Source organism: Protopterus annectens, chromosome 10.part0 (assembly GCF_019279795.1).
Source record: "Protopterus annectens isolate FY-2018-M chromosome 10.part0, PAN1.0, whole genome shotgun sequence".
NCBI lineage: Eukaryota > Metazoa > Chordata > Ceratodontiformes > Protopteridae > Protopterus > Protopterus annectens.
Window position 1 is genome coordinate 1,705,907,782 of NC_056744.1, and position 17,547 is coordinate 1,705,925,328.

General features: G+C 41.1%; 1 protein-coding gene across 1 annotated transcript in view; it reads left to right on the forward strand.

Moving 5' to 3' along the window:
• The window catches only part of LOC122813938 (tripartite motif-containing protein 15-like), a 168,660-nt gene extending 159,182 nt beyond the window's left edge, over window positions 1-9,478 (forward strand). The window contains exons 3-4 of the mRNA XM_044086482.1: window positions 1,862-1,957; window positions 9,359-9,478. Coding sequence (XP_043942417.1) covers window positions 1,862-1,957; window positions 9,359-9,370 — 108 coding nt within the window. The 3' untranslated portion in view covers window positions 9,371-9,478. The remainder of the gene's footprint in view (window positions 1-1,861; window positions 1,958-9,358) is intronic.
• The last annotated feature ends 8,069 nt before the right edge of the window (window positions 9,479-17,547 follow it).

Below are 17,547 nucleotides of genomic sequence, written 5' to 3' on the forward strand. Positions count from 1 at the left end.
TAATACGAGGTAGTACCACGTGATGTAGGGTGCCTTAGCATTAAAATATAGTCATGAATTAATACGAGGTAGAACAGGGTGATGTAGGGTGCCTTAGCGTTAAAATATAGTCATGAATTAATACTAGGTAGTACCAGGTGATGTAGGAGGCCTTAGTGTTAAAATATAGTCATGAATTAATACGAGGTAGTACCATGTGATGTAGGGTGCCTTAGTGTTAAAATATAGTCATGAATTAATACTAGGTAGTATCACGTGATGTAGGATGCCTTAGTGTTAAAATATAGTCATGAATTAATACGAGGTAGTACCACGTGATGTAGGGTGCCTTAGCGTTAAAATCTAGTCATGAATTAATACTAGGTAGTACCACGTGATGTAGGGTGCCTTAGCGTTAAAATCTAGTCATGAATTAATACTAGGTAGTACTGGGTGATGTAGGGTGCCTTAGTGTTAAAATCTAGTCATGAATTAATACTAGGTAGTACCACGTGATGTAGGTGCCTTAGTGTTAAAATCTAGTCATGAATTAATACTAGGTAGTACTGGGTGATGTAGGGTGCCTTAGTGTTAAAATCTAGTCATGAATTAATACTAGGTAGTGCCACGTGATGTAGGTGCTTTAGCGTTAAAATATAGTCATGAATTAATACGAGGTAGTACCAGGTGATGTAGGGTGCCTTAGTGTTAAAATATAGTCATGAATTAATACGAGGTAGTACCAGGTGATGTAGGATGTCTTAGTGTTAAAATATAGTCATAAATTAATACGAGGTAGTACTGGGTGATGTAGGGTGCCTTAGTGTTAAAATATAGTCCTAAATTAATACGAGGTAGTACCACGTGATGTAGGGTGCCTTAGCATTAAAATCTAGTCATGAATTAATACTAGGTGGTACCAGGTGATGTAGGGTGCCTTAGTGTTAAAATATAGTCATGAATTAATACTAGGTAGTACCAGGTGATGTAGGGTGCCTTAGCATTAAAATATAGTCATAAATTAATACGAGGTAGTACCACATGATGTAGGGTGCCTTAGCATTAAAATCTAGTCATAAATTAATACTAGGTAGTACCGGGTGATGTAGGGTGCCTTAGTGTTAAAATATGTAGCGTATCCTGTTTGATAAGGAAATGAGCAAGTCAGAGGTCATGACCCCTCAACTGTTACCTGATTCTGTTTGTGGCTAGATGGCACAGGATGCGTTTTCCATTGGGTCCCTTCCATAAGATCGAAGTTTTTAAACTTTGAATCAGTAAAGGTCAAACCCTAATGATCAAAGTTTTAAAACTTTGAATCTTATAACAGAGATCGCCGTATAGCTTGGAAAGGGAAGATTTCCCTTTTCTGCACTGTAGTACGATGTTGGAGTTGATATATTTAAGTAGCGGGGGGTGGATAGGGGCTTGCTCCCCTGCTTAGATTGTTGTTTTTTTTTTCAGATTTCCACGACTTTGGTCATTAAAGTTCTACCTTTAATGATTCGAAGTTTTGGAACTTTGATCATATGATACAGATCTGTTTTCCACGGTTTTACTTTAGTTTTTGTCCTCTCTTGTTGTAGTTATATAATAAAGATCACTTCCAGTTTCAGGGTTTATCCCTCTTCTGAGCTTTGAACTTATTATAGGATGTGTTCATTATGTGTTGTGTAACATTGTTCATAAAATAAATACCAGTTGCTCTTAACCATAACTTGTGTTTCTTAACATACACACTACTATCTGAATATCTGTCCATTACATTCCTCTTTCCAAATATAGTTTTTAATAAACAGCTATGTATTTTGTGCCCCCAGAATATGTAAATTGATTAGATTTTGCAGCTGTCACTTATTTACTGATTTATTTAAATCTACAGGACAAGATGATAAAATCCTTGTCATCCCTGGAACTAGAAGTCAAAGATCTTAACTATTTACAAACCAAGAATGACACTGAATTCCTGAAGATACAAGTAAGTAAATTGACTCTGTTTTGTTCTGGATGTTTTCAGTACAAGTAGTAATTGTGCTTCGTAGGTCTACATTGTCTTTCGGCTTTTTCCAGTTATAGGTCGCCACAGTGGATCACTGGTCCGCAGATTGATTGGCAGTGGATTTTTACGGTGCAGAGTTGCAATCCCGACACCCAACCTTCACAGAAGACACTCCCACACGCACCTACCTTCACGTCTTTAAAGTTCACCAGGCCACATGGAGGACATGTAGACTCCACACAGAAGGAACTCCAGCTGAGAATCGAACCGAAGAACCTCTTGCTGTGAGACGACAATGCTAACTGCTGCACCACTGTGGCCTCATAGGTCTACATTGTATTACTTTAAAAATGCTTTCATTAATTTCATGGCCAAAGGAAGGACATGCAAACTCTACACAGAAGGAACTCCAGTCAAGAATCGAACCGAAGAACCTCTTTCTTCTGGCGAACAATGTAATGTGCTGCTGCACCACCACAGCCTCATAGGTATTGTATATGCTATTAATTGGATGTAATTAGAGTATTAAATGGATGTAATTAGAGTATGTGAATTATCTGTTGGCTTTACTGTAGTATATTTTTTATGATTGGGGGCAATAAAGCCTAACGTATGATGAGGTTATAATGTTGAGTGAATTGTGTTGACTGACTGAACATCGTTCACTCAAATATTAGTTGAAAAAGAAAAAAAGGCTGAAAAAGTACTTTCAGTGAGCACTATTTTGTCCAACAGGGTTTTCACTGTTTCTCAAGGCTTCTTCCCACATCTGAAACACAAGCAAGCATCTCTAGATTGCACATAGTTTTTGTGTGTGTGTGTGTGTGTGTGTGTGTGTGTGTGTGTGTGTGTGTGTGTGTGTGTGTGTATATATATATATATATATATATATATATATGTATATATATATATATATATATATATATATATATATATGTATATATATATGTATATATATATATATATATATATATATATATATATATATATATATATATATATATATAGATATATGTGTGTGTGTGTGTGTGTGTGAATATGATAAAGTGACTCTCAGAACAGGGTTTAACAAGCATGGTCAGATTCCCAAACTATGTTGCTGCTGAACCCAGAGTATGGTTGTATCTGTATTTATTCAGTGAAGAAGTGATCAGTGGTGTTATGAATAACTTATGGACAGGCTTGCCCTGTGAAGGACTAGATCACAAAAGGTCTCTCCAAGAAATCCTTCACTTTTTTGAATGCCATTCTCATGCTGTATCCACCCCGACATTAGCTGTTTCAACTGGATGTATAAGTGAATTTAAGTACACTTTTTTATCTGCACTTTTTCATATAGTACTGCATTTAATTTATTTGGGTTTCTCACTGAATATTAACTGAACTGAAGTTGTGGCTGTGTCTCTACAGTTAGTTCCCCACCCACCCTCCCTGTTCTTGTTTTGGTGTTAATCTTTGTGGCTTTGAAATTGGATGCCCCTCTTGTAAACTTGTATTTGAATACTCCTTCTGGGCCCATCTCATTTGCTCACTCAACTGAGTGCAGTGATATCATATTCTGATTTCAGGCACTCCTACTGTGTACAAAGAGAGCATTAGGGAAGGACAACCCCTGTAGCCTATTAATCCTGCTGTGTTCCCTCCCTCAAAAAAAAAAAAAAATGAATAAATAAATAAAATATATACTTTATTCAGCTGCTCTTACTATAAACACTAGGTAGCCTATCTACCACAAGAGGAGTGGTCCCTGGCCCAGAAATTGTAACTTATTGGCCGTTTAAGCAGTTTTTTTCCATCTCTTTCAACTTTCTGGTCTAAAAGACACATTTATGCTGGTTTCCCGCCTTTCCAGTTAGTAGTCTAGTCCAGATGCAGACTTGCTGTATCCAGGACTGTTGGTAAGCGTCTGAGCCCCCCCAAGCCTTTCTGTGTTGGAGGGAAGCCTTCTAGCTTGTCAGTGGGAGTGGTAAGCACTAGGTAGCCTATTCTCCACGAGAAGAGTGAGTTTTGGCCCAGAAATTGTAGTTTATTGGCCATTTGGGCAGTTTTTCATCTCTTTCAACTTACCGGCTTAAAAGCCTGTGTTTGCGCTTGTTCCCCACTTTTCCTGTAACTAGTCTAGTCCAGGTACAGATTTGCTGTCCAGGACTCTTTGTAAGCTTCTGAGACCCCCAAGTCTTTCTGTGTTGGAGAAAAGCCTTCTAGCGTATCAGTGGGAGTGGTAAGCACTAGGTAGCCTGTCTACCACAAGAGGAGTGGTTCTTGGCCTAGAAATTGTAGTCTATTGACCATTTTGGCAGTTTGTCCATTTCTTTGAACTTTCTGGTTTAAAAGCCCGCATCTGCACTTTTTCCCATCTTTCCTGTAACTAACCTACTGGGAAGCACTAGCCTTAAACTGATACAAGCGTTCTAGCTTAGAAGAGAGACTTTGGAGTGATTAAGTATCAGTTTTCTGTATTTTCGTGCTGTACTTCACTGTTTTCCACCTAAACGCCAATTTTCTAGTATTTATTGTGATTTCAAAGCTTGTTTTTTTCCCACATATTGTACTTATTTGACTGCCTGTACTTTTTAAAAGTTTTTTTTTTGTTTAAATAATTTGTTTAACTGTTGTAGGCTACACACTAAAGTGTGATAGCCTTTTCTGATAGTTTGTAGTCATTTAAAGCTGTTTTAAGTGTATTTTTTTTTACTGTTTTTTGCCTTATCTTTTCAAAAAAACAAACAAAAAAAATTTGTTTGCCGCCTTTCTAAGCTAGTATAGTCCAGTTTTCAGGCTAGTGCTGAATTCAGGTCTGTGTTACAAGTTTCTGAGTTTGCCTATACCTTGGATAGAAGGAAGTTTCTCTGTTCACCTGTGAAAGAGGAGAGCTTTGAGCAGCCTATCTGTCCCTGGAGGAGTGGTTCCAGCCCAGAAGTTAGTAGTTTACTGGCCATTTTCGGCTAATTTCTGTCTCTTTCATTTCCCTGCTATAAAAAAAAACGTGTTTTCACAGTTTTGCGCGCCGGGCAGTGCCAGTTAGCTAGGGTTAAATTATTCCTGGTTCCACTAAGTATTCTCCTCAGTTTTTCCCTTGAATCTAGTTTAAATCTCAACCTAAGCACTCAAAAAGCATCCTACAGTCCAGCATTTGCTCACACCTAATAGCAAGCACTAATATACCCAGACGATTGCCCAGCAGGGCAAGGCACTTTATTCACCCTTCACCAGCCAAGCGACTAAGCAGCTCACCCTACTATTCAGACATGACCAAACGGCAACTTCAGGTGTACTCTCCAGTCCAGCTGGTGAATCTGGGTATCCTGAGGCAATGTTACAACTGCCTCATGTACACAGACAACCCTCTCCTTCTACCACAAAGCACTAACATGTGCAAGAGTTGCATTTATATAGCCAAACTGGAGGCTAAGCTCTCTCCATCCAAGACTGGAACAGAGTCAGGAGGAGAAGTTTAACACTTGCACCACACCTCCAGCCTCACATAGACCTACTAAACCAGCACTGGCAAAAAATACACATAAATACACAAAATCATACTCGGAGGCTCTAAATAAAAACCTGCAAAAGCATCAGAGACCTCCAAAGCAGACACCCAAACAACCTGCACCTCCCATCACAAACCAGACAACACATAAAACACAAAATCTGTGTGCACAATCACAGCCCTTAAGGTGAAGTAACATACCTAACACACTAGTAATAGGTGACTCTATAGTCAGGCACACTGATGTCCCACTCACTAGGCTGGTCAAGGAGAAGGTTACTATTAGCTGCCTGTCGGGAGCCAGAATCATCCACATAACACAAGCACTCTGGTCACTCCAGAACAAGTACAAATATGACTCTGTCATTGTTCATGTTGGTGTGAATGACCTGAGGCGTACCTCCCTGGACTACATGAAAAGAGACATGGAAGAGCTCTCTGATCATGTAGCACAGGCGGGTATTACCCTGACCCTGAGTATCCTGCCCTCACCAAGAATGATACCTCAGTATAAAGAAAAAAATTATCAGTTTCAACAATTGGCTAAGCTTTTGGTGTCATTCAAAGGGGATCCAGTGTCTGTCAGCCTGGAATGACATGCTCGACATGCCGCATTGCTTCACAAGAGAACGGCTTGCACCTGTCACCCCTAGGCTTTCGAATAATGGCCAAGGCTCTTGCTACCCTCATAGTGCCATTTTTAGGCAAGGCTCAAAAGTCACTCACCTCCATAAACAGCACAGTTAACAAAAACTAAGGGTCATGCTACTCAATGGCAGGAGTTTAAATCTCAAAATGCACACACTCGAAGCAATCCTCTGTATGGAAAACGTCGACATCTGTGCAGTAACTGAAACCTGGTTAAAGGCTCCAGAGAGCACCCCAGCACTACCGGGCAGCAACTCATACCACACATTTCGGCCACAGAACACTGACTGAAACAGAAGAGGAGGGGTGTATCCACATTCATCAAGGATACCTACACCTCCAGGTTAGTAGCACAGCATGACACCTCTGAGATCATCCATGTGCAACTAACATCGGGCAAATCTGCAATGCAAATTGTGGCCTACTACAGATCACCCTCCATGACCCAGGACCACCACTTCACCTTTCTGGAGACACTGGAAAACATGAAGGTCCTACCAAGCACCCTGATATTGGGCGATTTCAATTACCCTACCATTAACTGGGAAAACTACTAGAGTACAAACTCCCAGGCCTAGAGCTTCCTGGAATTTATCCACTCAAATGCCCTGGATCAGCTGGTAAACTCCCCTACCAGAGGTGAAAACATATTGGACCCGGTCATCGCCAACATGGGCGACAGGTGTTCCACAATGGAGGTCAGCCCTTCACTGGTTAGATCTGACCATAAACTAATCATTCTGGATGACCACACCCCACCCCCAACTAAGAAAACCATAGTAAAAAACTTTTCTAAAGCAAACTTCACCTTACTTAAGACAAGGCGGTAAGTTTCACAGCCCCCCACGCTAAAGGATAACACTGCCCAAGATGCAGAAACCTTTACAAATGCACTCTGTGAGCGCTGACAAAGATGCATGGATCATGCCTTCCCTAGCAAAACTAAGACTCACTCATCTAAGAGAAGGAAACCAGTCTGGTAGACCCCTGCCATAAACAGGCTATACAATAGAAGGAGGAAACTAGTTCAGAAAAAAAGCAAATCCCAAGAAGGAAAGACATCCATGATCAGTATCAGTAAGAAACTAAGGTCCCTCATAAAATCATCCAAGGCTAGCAACTGAGATGTACTCTGAGCTAGTGCAAAATAGCACAAAATATGCTGAACCTACTGATATTGCCAACATCCTGGCAGATAGATTCAGTGCAAACTTCAACCCCCTCTCACCCCCATAAGGGCCCACAACAATAGCGGAAAAGTGTAGTGTCCCGAAAATCACAGACGCACAGGTGAAAACTGCCCTTTCATAAGCCAAAAACACAGCGTGAATGGGGCCAGATGGTGTCCCAGGCTGCATCTTGCACGAACTACAGAACGAGCTAACCCCCCCATCTAAACATGCTGTTTAACCTCAGCCTCTCCACAGGCTATGTGCCCATAGAATGGTGCACGGCAACGGTTATTCCGCTCCACAAAGGAGGGGCCACAACTGACCCTGGTAACTATTGCCCCATAAGCCTGACTAGCCTGGTCTGCAAGGCTATGGTGTGCATCATCATGGGCTCATTAACAAAGACATTGAGAAATTTGAAACACTTGACCCGACCCAGTTTGACTTTAAGGGCAGATCATGCCTACTAAACCTGGTTGACTTCTTTGAGACAGTCACTAAGGCCATAGATATGGGAAAGGCGGTTCACGCAGCTTACCTTGACCTCGCCAAGGCTTTTGACACAGTTCCCCACTTGGGTATTACAGAAAAACGCACCAGCCTGAACATAAACCCCTACGTCATGAGATGGGGTGCCAAGTGACTTACAGACTGAGCTCACACGGTAAGAATAGCGGACTCCAGGTCTGACTCTAAACTTGTCACAAGTGTTGTCCTGCAAGGCTTGGTCCTGGGACCTCTACTTTTCGGCATATACTTCTCAGAAGTACAGGCAAACACAGGAGACTATGGCTAACCAAGTTCACCGATGACTGCAAACTGGGAGCCATAACTGACTCTCTGGCTGACACGAACATCCTCCAAAAGGGCCTTACTGAGACGGACACCTGGTGTCAAAGTCATGGCCTCAAGCTAAATGCCAAAAAATGCGTAGTCCTCCCGTTTGGGAAAAACAAAACACCCACGAATTACCACAAAGGTGGCAGCCCCCTTAATACAGAAGAGGTAATAAGAGATCTGGGGACCCAGGTAGATAGTAATCTCTCCTTAGATTATCATATTGCCACAGTAGTTAGGAAATCCTTCTGTGTGGCCCATCTTACTACTAAAGGGTTCACATTTAGAAATAAAAATAGGTTATAGTGGCCCTCTACTCGTCATTTATCAGACCCATCATAGAGTACAATGCCCCATTTGGGATGTATCTCACAAGACACTTCCAACAGCTGGAAAGACCACAAAAGTATCTCACCAAGAGGATTACTGGCCTCAAACATATGTCCTATGCAGTCCGACTGAAAAAACTCCGGCTGTACTCCGTGGCATATCGCTTACTCAGAGGTGATCTCTTCTTGACTTACAAAGCTATGTCTAACTCAGAATTGATGGACATGCTCCACCTAAGTCCAAGTCACTGTGAGCCACATGCTCTAGTGAGCTAAACCTCACCACAATAAATAGAACATGCTGTAGGGATAGATTCCTTTCACAGAGACTCCCCATGCTTTGGAACAAAATTCCTAATTACATTAGGCAGAGCCCCTCACTAACGCTCTTCAAAAGAAACCTTGATGAGTGGATGGGTAACAGAAAATACATCCCAGGGATCACTTAATTGGCTCTGCTTGACAGAGGCTCAGTTAATTATTCAGTGGGGCGGCGAAAGCAGGCACACTCTGGTTAGGCTTATAAATGCCCTTGGCCAGATAACCTAGTATTTACCTATGAACTCTGCTCAGGACATGACAAATGCAAAGTTATCAGTTCAGAAGGACTGAGAAAAATTGCACTGAACCTGCTAACCAACAATTTTATTTATCTTCTTATTATTCCTAACATTTAAACACAAGGTTATTTCTTGTGGACAAAGTGTAGAGTTTTTGTATCCTATCATAATATACTTTGACATCTTTCATTGTAATAATTATGTTGCTCAGTTTGCATCCATCAGTTTATGTAGCTGACCAAAGCCTTTTACCCTCATTTATTTCTGAGAAGTGGCTTTAATACATGGACATGTGGGATATTGCTGATAACCTGTTTTTTTTTTTTTTTTTCTTTCTTTCTTTTTAGAAAGTATACTAGAGCTTTGGAACTGATTTCAAAACATTCAGAGCATTTTTTTTCTACGACTTCCCACTTCCACAAATGGAATGCAGCTTCTTATAGAACATGATTTTCATAAATAGGATCCTTTGATTTGAAAATTCTGGTTTGACATGAACTAAGAACCTTTGGATCCTGAAAGAGGGAATTATCTGAGATGTTTTGCACTAACTGCATGTTTTTCATTGCTGCTTCATTCTAACATGAAGTGTCAGACATTTTGCAAGAACTGGGACTCCTCTAAGTTCAAAGTAGAACTGTTGATTGCTCATTTAGTCACTTGTCTTACTTTTGGAATTGATTTCTTTTGAGTCTTCTAAAACTGCAAATGACCTAAAACAGAGAAACCGATCCCAGCTACAAGCTACAGGTAGGTCATAAATAATAAATATTGTAACATCATCAGCATACGATTACAAAAAGGTGCAGCAGGATTATAGAGGCCAGAGACCACAAGACAATAGGGTAGGACATGGCAATAATTGGGTATAAACTCCATGAAAAAGACCGACCCCAGGATTCACAAAGCTTAAAAGTCTATGCAGGAGCCGTGTAGCCACTCCTGCATGGAAGATGGTCGGCGAGCGATCCAATATCATACCATTCTTACGTGCACGAGCACGCCGAGACTGTTCTTACACGGAAACCCGTACAGGATGATAATCACCTCATTTGCTGGTGAAAACCATGCAAGTGAGGTGAGTTAGCAATTCGCCAACCTGACAGGATGATAATCACCTCATTTGCTGGTGAAAACCATGCAAGTGAGGTGAGTTAGCAATTCGCCAACCTGCCAGGTCTCTGTGCAGGAACAATGTTAGTTGCAGAAATGTATTCAGTTACAAACCGAATACATTTGCGCAAAAAACACGGAGGCATGTCAGTGCTCCGTAAAGCATATGTTAGAGTGGTTATGCATGCCAGTGGCCAAATATATTGCCATTGCCATGCAAAACTGCTTCCAATTAATAAAAATGAACTTTTATTTTTGTTGGCCGATCTCAGTTATTGAAATGTCTTGGGAGCAGTATGGGAGCGGGAGGGGCAGAAAAAAGAAAAAAAAACAGGTTGAAAACATAACTACAATGTAAATCTACATTTTTCCATTATAGTGAATGACCAGCAGAAAGTAAGCAACTGCAGGGAGCACTGGTTGCTAAGGGGGAAGGCTTGTGTGTAGTGCAGTAACTAAGGATTAAGGAAGTGGGGTATGTAAATGAGGGGACTTGTATTGAATCACAGATTTCTTTTAAGTATCACACTGCACTTAACCGTGTAGGTGCTCTAACACCATCGTGTAAGCAGGAGGAGCAAGTAACATAAAAAAGGGGGCATGTCATGCTTGCTGTAAGCACATGGGAGCTCTGTTGCCTGGGTGTCTGCTTAGCTGAGCACAGCTGAATGGGGGGGGGGGGGTCTGAGGCTGTATGCTCTTATTCCAAGAATTGAGGAGCATGTTCTTGCCCAGGCGAGGGCCATTTCTTGCTGTTTACACTAGCTAGGGGATGAAACAGGAAGGATATAGGAAAAGCAAAAGGAAGGAGCAGAACCAGGAAAATGCAGTACAAATCAGCAATGTGGGAGACTGCAACCCACAATGGTCCATTGAAAGCACTCAATAATACATCTGGCAGGCGGCTGCACAGCTGAAAATGGGAGATGTGTAAAAAAAAAAAAAGAAAAAAAAGAAATAAAGGGCAACAGCACAATAAAGGAGAAATTACTTGTACAAATCACTAATATGGGAGTCTTACAACTCACAGTGGGCCATGCAACGCACACAATAATAAATGAGAACAGATGTAAGTAAAACATAATTAAAAAAAGGGCAACAGCACAATAAAGGAGAAATGACTTGTACAAATCACTAATATGGGAGTCTTACAACTCACAGTGGGCCATGCAACGCACACAGTAATAAATGAGAACAGATGTAAGTAAAACATAATTAAAAAAAGGGCAACAGCACAATAAAGGAGAAATGACTTGTACAAATCACTAATATGGGAGTCTTACAACTCAGTGGGCCATGCAACGCACACAATAATAAATGAGAACAGATGTAAGTAAAACATAATTAAAAAAAAGGGCAACAGCACAATAAAGGAGAAATGACTTGTACAAATCACTAATATGGGAGTCTTACAACTCACAGTGGGCCATGCAACGCACACAGTAATAAATGAGAACAGATGTAAGTAAAACATAATTAAAAAAAAGGGCAACAGCAGAATAAAGGCAATCATGCACAAATTACCAGTGATGCCTCTAACACCCACAGTGTCCAAAGCAAAGTCATGAGTAATATTGCTGGCAGCTGGAATGTATGGAACTACCTTACAGTCTGGTTTTACCCTCAAATTCTGCACCATTGATGTATACATGTGAGGGAATTTAAACTTGAAAAATGTTAGGGGCTGCCATTGCCTTGATCCATTGGTATGTGCTAGAGGCTGATGGCGGAGAGGAGGATAATGCTGACAACTGCCACAGACCAAGGAGGAGGAGAAGAGTGTTCAGACCCAGGGTAACCTACCAGGGGCTACATGATCTGGAGATAGTAGAGCACTAGAGAGTGGACAGAGACATACCACAGCAAATCACCCAGCTGTGCCAGCCTCAACTCACAGCTGGAACCAACTGAGGGGAACCCATCCCTGTGGATACCAAGATATGTGTAGCCTTAAGAACTCTAGGCACAGCTACTTTCCAAAGACCCACTGTGGACATCATGGAGGTCTCCTAGGCATCTCCATCCAGGGTACTTCAGTTCCTGGATGCCATGCTGCCACATGCTGGTGAGTACATTTACTTCCGCAACACCCATGAGGAGATGACCAGAAATATCCGTCTCTCCCACAATGTCGCAGAATACCCATAGGTACTGGGTGCCGTAGACTGCATGCACATCACATCAAAGCAACACCAGGGTTGGGTCTACAGAAACTGCAAGGGATTCCCCTCCATCAACTGCTAAGTTGTGTGCAATGCCCAGGGCATTATCATGAATGTGTGTGCTGGCAGCCCTGGAAGCTGTCACGACTCCAACATGTAGCATTCGTCACATCTGTACCAGCCATTTGCCAGTGGGGGCATCCTGTATGGTCATCTGATGGGGGATGCTGGCTGTGCACTTGAGTTGTAGATGATGACACCCATCAGAAATGCACCCACACAAGAACGCCATAATGAGGCACATGCACAAACCAGGATCATTATAGAGTGAGTGGGATGCTCATGGTTCTGCTGCCATGACATATCTGGTGGACCCTTGCAGTACTCTCCAGCCACATGTGCACACATGTTCATAGTATGTGCCATGCTACACAGTGTGATCCTGTGGACACCGCTGCAGCAGGAACAGCATGGAGAAGGGCCACACAGGCCCACCACCATTGCCAAGGTCCTCACAGGCACAGAGGGACTCACAGGAGGAGGCCCCTGAGCCTGCTTCCATAGCCAGATGGAGGCATGCCCAGTATGCTCATGCCTTGGCAAAGAGGCAATGCATAGTGCACACACTGACATTGTAATGACTCCTGGGACTGACTCCTCTCTCTGACTCGCACACACAGTACAATGGATGACATACACATCACATTACCTGTGACTTACCATGGATAGGCAGTGTTCTGTGTGCATCCAACATAGACAGCCTTCAAGCACCGTCCTCACAACTGCTGCAAACACAAGGTAACTCAGTCTTCTTGGCAATAAATTAATTGAATAGTATATGTTCTGCTAACATAACTATTGTATTGCTGCATGCATGCAATGGAATGGGGTGGCCTACTGGGGATAGCAGCACACAATTGTCAGCTATGTGAGACACCAGGAAATGTCTGGACAAAACTGGCCTCCACGTGCATCCAACATAGACAGCCTTCAAGCACCGTCCTCACAACTGCTGCAAACACAAGGTAACTCAGTCTTCTTGGCAATAAATTAATTGAATAGTATATGTTCTGCTAACATAACTATTGTATTGCTGCATGCATGCAATGGAATGGGGTGGCCTACTGGGGATAGCAGCACACAATTGTCAGCTATGTGAGACACCAGGAAATGTCTGGACAAAACTGGCCTCCACACACTATGCAGTAGTACCAAAGGTGGCACATCCCACTGCACTATATGTGTGGGGCAACTAACTGTGGGGTCATAGGTCAAAGGTGTGGATAGCTGCCCTCCAAATATTGGTCTATGCATCGTACAACTAGTATTCCTCTGGTAAAGCAGTGTGATGATCTGAAGAGGTCTAGTACTAGGTAATGACAGAATACATTGCATTTTCAGACTACAGATATGTCAGAAAATGTCTGCTAAACAAAACAAGTACCCTGAGGAAACACCTGTGTACTCCTGAAAGGTATGGCTATAGCACACACAACCCTGAACTGGAGTACACATATCTCTGGAATGGAGTCTCAACCTAAGTGTAGAAGGTCACACTGGGCATACTCCTACACTTGGAGAATCACAGGACATGTTAGAACCCACATCAGACTATATGACTGTATTGTGTATATATGTCCATACAAACAGACAGCTATGTACACCTCAACTGTCCACACACACACACACACCAGACAGGATTACCCTCGGCTAGCTGTAGGTGGCCCATATGTGATATGTCTGCATCTGTTGTGTGACATGCACACACACACATATATATGGGCAACAGATAACATATGTTAAGCATGCACACACACACAGATGTGGGGAACTGAGAGACAGATAGCGATACAGAGAGAGACGCAGGGGGACACAGTGAGCCACACACACGGATAAGCTGAATGGCATACAGTGATGTCCTGTTGTGGACAGTGGCATACCAGTTGTAAACAGTTGCATGTGCCAGCATAAAAGGTGAGCCCCATTGTGTCACAGTACTGAGGCTGAGTTTATAATATCACATCACCTGCCTTTGTGTGTGTCTGTGTGTGTCTCTCCATAGGTCCAAGTATTAGGAGACTCTTCCCACTCAGCACACCACATTGATTGCCCTATTTCACAAGATCTGCTGCTTTCATTCACCATAGAAGTACCATTGGACAGCAATCACCCCTATAAGCTCTGTAGTGCATGCGATAACTGTGTAACACTATAGTGCAAATAACTAGATAGGGGTTCTAATCTCACTACTGGCAACTGTGTGGGTTTGGATGTGTGACAGTAGTGTATGTGAAAGTGTGTGTGTGTGTGTGTGTGTGTGTGTGTGTGTGTGTGTGTGTGTGTGTGTGTGTGTGTGTGTGTGTGTAAGTGTAACAGTTTTAGGCCATTCCCACCCACACTTCCCAGTGCTCCACTTTATCAGTCCTGTTGATGTCATTCCCCTTATCAGCATCTTTGGCAGTGTGCAGCCCAGTAAGCTCTGTAGCTCATGCTTTAGTCCAGTGGTTAAATACTACATCAGAATTTCTGTATTTTACATAAGTTTGTGAAGATCATTCTGTATCTTATTTAGATGTCGAATTAAACAAAAACAGGGAACATAACAACATGGAAGCTAAGATTTTTAGAAAATCTACTTATTCCAATACCTTCCTGCACTATACAAGTGCACACCCTTTTCATTAGAAGCTTTCAGTAGTGAAGGGTCAATTAGTGTGAGCTGCAAGAATGACCACTACCAAACTGGACTTTTTTGATGAATATGTTAACTTAAAAAGGATGTTTTTAAGAAGAGCGTACCCTGTTAAAGTGTTAGATGACTTAATAGAGTAAGTGAAATTTAAAAGAAGTACTGGATAACATAACCCCATACTAAAACAGAGTAGACAAATAAACAATGTTGGCAACAACATTGATAATAATAACAAAATAAGGGGAAACATTTTAATTTAGCATGGATTCTGACCTTTTCTTTGGGCAGTAAGAACATTAAGAACATCATCATCAAAAATTGTATATTTAAAGAAGATGTGTTTTTTTTTGGCATCCAAAATGGGTGATGCTCCTAATTTTGTTTTGAGAAGGTTAAATTTCAAGAACCTGTTAGAGAAGGAGAAAAAGATATCTACTACAAAGATAGGTATGACTCAGTGTGGTAACTGTCCCTATTGTAATACAATGGAGCAAGGAATTAGTATAACCATTAATGGTCTAAAAATAGCTAGTAAATGTAAATTTAACTGCAATTCTAAGGCAGTGGTTTATGTGGCAAAATGTCAAGTCTGCCCATCATTTTATATTGGGAAGACAGATCGTAGATTAAGGGATAGAGTGTATGAACACTTGTATAGCATAAACAAACATAAAGAGGAAAATGCTCTAGCAAGGCATACATCTGTTTTCCCAGACCATAAATTTAAGTTTAAGGTCATAGACCAGGTTAACAATGACCCTAGGGGTGACCCTCATTCTCTATTAGAGAAATTAGAATTAATTTGGCAAATAAGACTTAATGCCTATACATACCCTGGCCTCAATGACAAATGCTCTATTATGTGCTTATTGAAATTAAAAAGTTTAGAGAGGTGAATTGGATATTTATACATGAGTATATGTGCATGTAATCATACTGATTCTTCTTACTTTCTATATACATACATATATCTTTTGTATTATTATGCATTGTTATTTTATATAAAAGTATGAAGAATTAAGTGGTCAGAGGATTGAGCATAGATATATATATATATATATATATATATTTTTTTTTTAACCAGAATTAAGATGTTTCAGATGCTTAAAATGTAGAATATCTAGTCTTGCACATGTTTAGATTCACAAAGCTATATATAGTTTTATATTTATGTATTTATATATTCATATGTAAGTATATATTTGGTTTAAAAAGAATAAGTTTTCTGTGGAAAATATTTGTGTTGGCTGGTTGTAAAATGTTTTAAAAAACACATGTAGTTTAATATATGTTTAATGGATTTGTAATTAAATTACTTTTTTTTACTTTAAATATGTAATGAGTAGGTCACCTGACCATTTTAGAGCTGTATTTAAATTCATAAATTTTAAATTTTATTTTATCTGTGGAAGTCCAATGATTCAGTTGAACAAAAAGCGCTTTATAATAAAGAAGTGTGTTACAGAGTTCAAATAGCTTGGTGGATTATTGTATAAATAAATAGGTAGGGGTTTGAATCTCAATACTGGCAACTGTTTGTGTGTGTGTCTCTGTTTGGGTGAAGATCATATCCTGTTTGGCTGATACCATTTTGATGTGTGTACCATTCATGTCTGTTTACCACCTCCCGATGGCATTACTTTGTATAGCGTGGTAACAGCATCCGCCCCACATGCAGCATGTTAAACAGTTGTGCAGACCATACCAGTCTTCTGTACAGATGTCTGTCATATCCAGATGTTTGCAATCTATATGTGGTCTGTGTCCCTTAACATTGCCCATGTATGTGGTATTGTTGCCAAATCAGCCACAGTGAGTTTAGTGACACACATACCAGCATCAGACATCATATCTGAGTGACACATCATGCTAATATGACATCTGCCACACTATCACTTGTCCAGGTTTGTAGGAGCAATACATGACTCTCCATCCTATTTCTGGTGAGTTATCTCACCAGCGATTAAGGCATTCAGAACATTACATGTTGTAAGAGCAAGTGCGTGATGTCCCATGCATATAATCTATGTGGGGCATGTCATGTGTATGTAGTAGTACAGTACATAATGATGGATTTTTTTTTGTACTAATCTATTGCCAACTGTGTTTATTTTACTGTATGCACATTCCCTGTGTCAGTCCTTACTATGTATGCAGAGGATACACCATTTTGTCTGTGTTTCACCCGGTGGACTCAGGGATACATATCACAAACCTGTCATACACTGTATGCCCTCATCAACTGCATCAGGGTTGAGTGCATGGGGAAGAAATGGCAGGGCCAACAAGTGTTCACAGGCGAATATGTTGCAGTTAATGTAATGTTTGTTTATTAGGGACCTGTACACAGTACTGCAGTAATCTGTTCTGTATGTATGAACCTGTGGTACTACACAACACCGAGCTGACATGTCTGAAGGCTACCTGTCTGTGACGAGGGGTATCTGTGCAAGGTCACACTGTCTACAGTGTCCATCACACACTGTTGCATGCATACACACCTGATACATGTACATATAAAGCTGTACCTTGCCTATGAGATGGTTGGTGTATTCCCAGTCTGCCATAT